The 8,019-nt window shown below is 43.3% G+C and overlaps 1 protein-coding gene across 1 annotated transcript in view; it reads right to left on the reverse strand.

Annotated features, from left to right (window-relative positions):
* CLEC2L (C-type lectin domain family 2 member L) overlaps window positions 1-6,420 on the reverse strand; it is a 31,613-nt gene extending 25,193 nt beyond the window's left edge. The window contains exon 1 of the mRNA XM_074267773.1: window positions 5,960-6,420. Within this exon, the coding sequence (XP_074123874.1) occupies window positions 5,960-6,152 (193 nt within the window). The 5' untranslated portion in view covers window positions 6,153-6,420. The remainder of the gene's footprint in view (window positions 1-5,959) is intronic.
* Window positions 6,421-8,019: the final 1,599 nt, after the last annotated feature.

Here is an 8,019-nt window from a genome sequence, read left to right on the forward strand (position 1 = left end):
TTCTGGTGGTCTTTTATAAAAAATGGTTCTTCCTATCTCCTTGTTCTACAGCAAATGTCATTATAACAAAACAATGTGCTAAATAGAAAGATAGCCAAGATGCATCTGAGGACCCACTTACATATTGGAACAGCATTCCACATAGAAAGCAGTATTGTATCGTAGATAGAAATCTGATTTTGGAATTAGGAAGATTTGAATTCAAATTCTGACTTTGATAAACACTAACTATGTGAACACAAGCAAAGTATTTAAGGTCTCTGTGCCCTCAGACCACTCTTCAAGATTAAGGTGCAGGACAGATGCTGGTACTGGAATAAGATTTCCTTATTCCAATGAAGGCATAAGTTTGGCCTTCCACTCCCACCACTCCTACCACTCCCACCAAATCAGGATGCAATAAAAAGCATACTGGATAGGGCAGCAATCAGACTACCTGGTTTTAAGGCTCGGTTCCACTCTTAATAAACAATTAACAAGCATTTAACAAGCCTTAAATCAAGTAGACAAGTCTCATCTGTAACATGAAGAGGATGAAATAGAGAGTTTGTAAATTCCCTTTCCTTTCCTTTCTTGAATCTAAGAATCCAAAAGAATATGGCAGACTCATGGACTTCAGAGTCACAAGACCTGCTCTAATTTTTCATTTCTACAAGCTCTATAGAGATCCATGTGCCTCCTCCCTCTCTTCCTAGCTACACACAAAATAGACAAAAGAGGTTTAAACTCTGGTATAACTCAGGGCAAGTTGCTAAATTCTCCTCTTTAGAAAAGCTCTCTTTTTAGAATATTTTTGTCATATGTTTCTAACTCCCTCTTACTCTTCACTAACAACACTATATTAAGTGAGAAACCAGAGTGGGGTGCCTCCTTCAGGAGACAACTGTCCTAATAAATTCATCTACTGGAATGTTAAACTCAAAAATAACATGGCCCAGGAAACATGGGGCAGACCTGATGCATTCATCCTTATTTGATTTGTCCCCTGGGGCTAGTACCCTTCTCCAGAGCACTCTAGATCCTGAATGATAACAATAATGGTAATGATAACAATAGCTAGCATTTATATAACATTTTAAAGTTAGCAAAGTGCTTTCCAATATCTCATTTTATCCTCATAACAATTTAATCCCACTTTATAGATGAGAAAACTGAGGCAGATAATAGTTAAATGATTTACCTAGGGTTACACAGTCAGTAAAAGCATCTGGGATTAAATTTACATTTAGGTTTTCCTGACTCCAGGTACAGTGCGCTGCCTATTGAGCCATATAGCATCTTTGGGAATGGTAAGAGAAGAAGGATACTCACCACATCTGACTGGCAGGAGAATCATCAGCCAGGACCCATATAAAGCCTTGAGCTAAGTATGTTATAATAATAATAATAATAATTAATACTTACATAGCACTTTAAAATTTACAAAGCAATACCCTGTGAGGTATATACTATTGGTATCATTATCTCCATGTTTCTGATGACAAAACTGAGTCTCAGAGAAGTTAAATCACTTTTATGATAGGGCTATCGTGACCTCAGTTACAGCAGTAGGACTTGAACCCTTGAAGTCTTCCTGACTTCAGGTACAACATTCTGTCCACTTTGCCACATTGCCTCCATAAAATATGGACAAAGGAAGATAAAGGAAGAGGCACTTGGGAGTGGAAAAGAGAAAATAAATGTCTCTTACACTTTTTCCTTGTAGCCTACTCAAAGTGAGACACAGGTTATGTGTCTGAAAAATACTGAATCAAATGTAAGGGGTTAGAGGAAAAGGGAATCGTGGCACAACATGGACCTTCCAGTTTGTTGTCATGGAGAGTAGTGTGGATAGTGATAGTAAGAGTCCTCCAATGAAAGGTTCTTCCAAAGAAAATGGAGAGAGCAGAGCATAGATATTTAAAAATAAGTCCTATACCAAACTGAGGGTTCTCAAATACTCAAACAGACCTGTGATCTCATCAACTAAAATAATACAAATCAAAAAGCATTCAAGCCTGCCCATGTTGGGCAACTAGTGACATGTTCTCCCAGCGTTTGACACACAAGAACATCCAGTTTGCTGGAGGCCAAATTCCTTGCTTTCTTCCAACATCACAGAGGAACCATGGACTCTGGCTATCCACCCATCATCCCTAGCTCTTGTCATGTAACCGCCCATTTTCTCCTCTTGTCATATAATTCTTTAGTCTTGTTCTCCTCTGAGTTCCTCATTTGTTGCTTGTTGCAGCTTATACATGCCCACAATGCTCTTCAAGAAACAAACCAAGTATGGAAATTTGAAATAATTTTGTCTAACTTGCCACTTTTTCTTTGCCCATACTGAACAATATAGCTTGAACGCCAGACCTCTTTTAGACATCATTGTGATTCCTGACTTTGACCCTCTTTGTAGTTAAGACACTACCAGTCCCACCTTGGATTCTATCAGATAATTATTATTGATCTCTCTGGTTCTTTATCTTAAGAGTAGTCTAATGATAATACCTGTGCTTTAATCCTTTTTCCCTTTCCTTTCTAACTTTCCATGTCTATCCAAACAAGGAATAATTTATGGTTCTGAACAAGAACACAAAGAAAATGGTAGGTATTAGGCTGAAAGGTATAATCTAAGGGGAAAAAAGAGAGAAGTCAGAGTTGAATCCAGTGCACAAAAAGGAGGCTAGCCAGGGAATAGTTTGGTATCTTTACCACAGCTTATAAGAGAGTGGATCAGTGATGTGATTGGGAGTATAAGGCACCTCATTCTAAAGTAAGGCATAAGGTCAAATGGCTCCCAGCTTGTCATGATGTCCAACACATGATAACAAAAAGAAAAAGACCTCAAAAGGAGGTCAATTGTGCTTCAGATGGGAAACCTTTCTTCTTGAGAAGATAATTCCAAGGTAAGATCAGACCGTGACCTTCTTCCAATAGGAAGAGAGCAATAATTGGCTAGTTAACTTGTTTGGAATGGTAAGAGAAAAGATCAGACTCTGATAGAATTCTTCTCTTTCCCACTTGAGAATATCACAATAATGCTGTAGGGACTGGTCAAAATAGAACTGGTACAAGATCCAGCCATGAGCCAGCCCCGTCTATGGATTCACAAGGCTGGCCATCAGGACCATAACTCTTGCAATCCCCAAAAGAGTAGTAATGATCCCTTTCTTTCTTATCACACAGGATCTTCAAGGGCCTAGGCAAGCTCAGGTGGAAATGAGGAAGTGGGAAAGGCTATGAAACCAGGAAATGATTTTTGAAATGAATTAAATAGCTCTTCAGGGTAGCTAGAAGTGATCACTTATATGCAATTGAAATAATACTAGAGAATGGGAAGGATTCTTAGTGCTGAAAGGCAGTAACTTATTTGGTTCAGTGGTAGTCCATGAAAACACAAACAACATTACCTAAAAAAAGAGTTGGATTCCTTCTAGCATCAATAATTTCCCTATTCTTTTTATTCACATTGGCCTTGCCCAAGCGTTGGATAAGTCACTTCTAAGTTATATAGAGGTATGTTTGCTTGATCACTGGTAGGGCAAAGCATAGAACTGCTATTAATGGGTAGAAGTTACAGGGATGTAAATGTTAATTAAATATTAAGAAAAGCCCCACACAATAGAATAGACTGCTTTGTAAAATGGTGACCACTGGGTCAAGGAATATAAGACAGAGGATGATTTGTCAGGGAGGTTATAGAGGGAAGCTAACATTAGAAAACCTGTTTTGAAATTTCTTCAAACTCTAAGATTGTGTGGATCTCTGACAGATAGCAAGGAAAGCTCAGTAGAATATGTTTATGAATGTTGTCCATAATTCATGCAGAATACATACAGAGAAAAGGATGTATGCTGCACATTAGCATATAAAAATTTGACCATGAACAAAAATGGCCCCTATGAATATCAGAAAACACCATGGCTTGATGACATGCTTTATTCTTTCTACTTCTCCATTGGACTGTGGTTTACAGAGAAAGGCTGTGGTTGGATGCAGAAATATGACAGAAGTGCCTGCCAGAATCAGGAGATAAATTTAGAGTCACAATCAGAGGTAATGCTTTTGGAAAAGCTATCAAAGTGAAACATACGGTCCAAGGCCAGTTGGACTCTCTGAGTGGCACCAAGTAAACTTTGGATGGGGATAAAGTAAACCATCTTAGTTAGAGTAGCTATTATTTTTTCCCTCTGAAGGGAAAAGAAAGGGGCATGATGAAAATCAGTGAAATGTTGGCTCACGAGCCATGATGAAGTTCAGCAAGAGCTGAAGTGGACCTTACCGTGATGTATTTGATGTGAGCAAGGGTCAACAGGAATCCTCCTCTGTTTTCTCAGCACTGGGTAGCATATTCTGTTGTGACAAGACATGTGTTTTACCATCCTAGGAACCCAGAAGGTAGATTGAATGAGGTGAAAGTCCATGGGGAAGAAGAATAGCCGCAAGGCATTAGTGGGCTTTGAGAGAACTCATGGACCAGAAATAACTCCATTTTTTCCACTTTCCTTTTGGCTAAGGTAAGCCTGCTGGAAGTCAGTCAACTGTCAATCAATGAATATTTCTGATCACCCCTGGATGTAGATTACTATGGTCTGGGGAATATGATAGTGGAAAGGAAACATCATAAACTAGTGAGGAAAGGGCTAAGGTGCAGATAACTTGTGATTAAATCAATCCACCTAGCTGGTTTACACTAGAATGTGGACTTTTAGATAAGGCAGAGCCTGACAGTAACCCAGTATATGCATTCTCCACTTTCTCTTGCTTAGTTCTTTCTTCTCTCCTGATGTTTCCATTAGTCTGTTTTCTCACCCACAAGTCTTCTGAAACAGCCGCCATACTTTTCTTCATCTTCAACGCCTGTCTCTGCAAAGTCACCACCCAGGCTTCTAATTTCCAGTCTTACATCACCACCATCCTTTCAGGAAGTCCCCTCTACCACTTCAGTATTGACATGAGCACTGTCTAAAGCCAGATTTGTTAAGACAATGTGGTGGTGTGGATAGGGTGCTATCTTTAGAGCAAGGATGACTAAGGTTCAAGTCTTCCCTCAGCTACATATTGATTATGGCACCTGGGCAAATCACTTACCTCTCCATGTCCCAAGTAACTTTGACTGTAAGATGTGGAGCTGCACTGGGAAGAGTTACTTATATAAATTGCACTAAAGGTCTAACAACCTCTCTAAACCCACTGTGGTGGGTTGATTTCTCTCCTCTGAGTCATGTGGGATACTCAGAAGTAGGTTAAGGCTTTGAGGAAAGCTAGCTCTAGAAAGTATAAAACGTTTATCAAGGGAGAGATGTATGTGTATACTCATTTCCTTTTTTCTGTCCAAATCATGACTTTATCTTCATTTTTACCAGGTGAGGATGATTCATTTCAGAAAGCTACTCAGTTATGTCATGTTTTGTTAACTTATTTTCCCCAAGTGTGCTTGTATCTCCAATCTCAGTTTGTCTCCCCAACATCCCTGTGAGTTGGTAGGCAGTACAATATGCTCCAGCTTATGTATGGGGAAAGCCATAGCCCAAAGCATTAAGTTACTCATGCAAGGTCACATTGTGAGTTAACATTCAAGGCCAAGGTGAGAATCTAGGTCTTTTGAATCCCAGCACGGGGTTCTTTTCTACCAAATGGCATTTGATCTATTCTAAATCTGAATTTTTTCCCACCTCCAAGCCCCAACCTCTAGGGATAAAAGATCAAGGTAACTCTGCTAACGGTGTCTCTGGCAGGAATGAGAAGCGCCAGACCCTCACCCTCACTGCCCAGGCTGATCAGATCTTACCCGGGAGACCCGGTGAAGAGTGGGGGTGGGGTACCGGATAAGGTAGTAAGAGTATGATGGAGTCAGACGGCGCTCGGAAAGGATAGGACCTCAGCCGAGGCTTGCCCTAGCTAGGGACCCTGAGAAGAGGACAGGATTCTCTGGGGAGGCAGCAACCATGGAGGAGGAAGGAGGATGTTACTTGCTTACCCTCCAAGGCCGCCTTCCAGCTGGTACTGCCCTCGTACCCGGATCCTGATCTTCTCAGCAGCACCTCCTGGCCCCGGCCCTCCCCGTCCCCAGGGGAGAGTACTCTCGGCAAAGGAGCCGCCGCCGCCGCCGCGGCTGGAGCGGGGGGCGGAGGGGGCCGACTCCTCCTGGGGGGCTCCCGGACAGGCTCCATGCCCCCCTCCCACTCCGGTGCCCCCGCCCCTCTGCTAAAGGGCGCCTGGCACTTCCGTTACCAGGCTGGGGGGAAACCGAGCCCGAACTGGCCAGAGACCCTCCCTTTGTCCCTCCCTCCCTCCGGGTGGGAGCAGGAGCTGAGGATGGGAGGGATGCAGACAAGAGCTTCTGCAGCTCAGGGACAGTAGCGCTCCGCTCCTCTCCAGGACCAGGATTCTCAGCAACGTCCCTTCCTGCTTCCCCAGCCGCAGCATCTGCCTCTAGAGTTTCTCGGTTTGGGAAGGGGGCGGGGGGAGGGAGAGAAGAATGAGGGAGGAGAGAAAGAAGAGGAGGGTGGGGAGAAGAGGCGCCAAGGCGACGGGGGTGGCAGCCGGGCGGGAGGACCCGAGGAGAAGTGCAATGAGGCTGGAGTGCTGGGGGAGAGGGGGCGGGGAAGATGTGAGCAATGGAAGGCTGCAGGGGTCGGCGAACCTAGAATCCCGAGGAAGATCAGAATAGGGAGGGAGCACTGAGGGAGGAGGGTGGGGGGAGCAGCGGGGACCCCGAGAACACAAGCGGCCAAAGAAAGCTGTTAGCATCCAGGAGCTTGGGGATTGGGGGGGGGGGGAGCGGAAGGATAGAGAGACTTGAGAGTCTATGGGGAGTTTGGGAAAGGGAGGCCACGGGAGTGGGGTGGGGTTTGAGGAAGGGGGATCCGGGGATCTCCTTTCTCGCCTCCACCCCAGATTCCCTGGCTCCCCTTCAGCCTGGAGCCAAGGGGCGAGGGAAGAAAACGCATCCCCCAAGTGTGGAGGGGCCGCTTAGAGGTCACAGAACGGGCCATGGGGAAGGGGGAGCGTGCGGGAGCTTGGTTAGACACCTGCCCAGCGGGACCTTGGACAGAGAAGAGCTCTGCAGAAACATAGTCCTCTGCGCGCCTTAGGATCCTGGGGACGTGGTGTGATGCCGGCGTCTGGCACCTCGGGGAGAGCAAACACATTTTCTTTGTTATTATAGGGGCTTAGCCAGGCTATGATTAATTACCAAGAGAACTCCTTTCGGACTTATAATTAGAGCTGGGATTCTTCAGCTGAAGTCTATAGGTAGATTTCAGGGTATCCATGAATTTGTCACACACACAAAATTACATCTTTATTTTCACTAATCTTTGATTTCCTGTATCTTGTTTTGCACATTTTATAAATCATCAGTCCAATACGGTTCCATGAGTTTCACCAAACTGCCAGAGGTTCAAGACGTCCTGCCCCCACCCCCGCCAAGAAGAAGAATGGCTGGACTGTACCCGTACTGTACAATGGATAGAGCTAAAGATGGACTTTGAATCAAGATCTGAGATTCAAACTTGTTTCCTTTCATACTTATTAGCTATATGATCTTGGGCAAGTCATTTTACATCTCTAAATAATATATAAATGTTACTTATAATTTTTAGTCGGAAGGAGTCTATTCCTTCACCCCAAGGTTTAATATTCTTATGGATTCTGAGAGGAGTAAGTCCATTCTACCACTAATATATAGGTTACAGAATCTTAAAATGAAGAGCGGTGCTTAGAGATAATCTAGCTCAGGCAGAAATAGTAAATGCATCTTTTTGAGATCATGATGCAATAAGAAACACATGTAATAAAAGGCCAGGGGAAAATAGACCAAAAATTAATTAGAAACTAATGTGATCCTAAAGAATGAGTGGATAAAACAACAACTCATAGACACAATCGATAATTTTATCCAAGAGAATGACAACAATGAGACAACATACCAAAACTGATGGGATGCAGCCAAAGCAGTTCTTAAGGGAAATTTTATATCTTGAGATAATCTAGCTCAGTTTCTTCCTTTTACAGCTCAAGATAAAGTGATTTCCT

Source organism: Sminthopsis crassicaudata, chromosome 5, assembly GCF_048593235.1.
Source record: "Sminthopsis crassicaudata isolate SCR6 chromosome 5, ASM4859323v1, whole genome shotgun sequence".
NCBI classification, from domain to species: domain Eukaryota; kingdom Metazoa; phylum Chordata; class Mammalia; order Dasyuromorphia; family Dasyuridae; genus Sminthopsis; species Sminthopsis crassicaudata.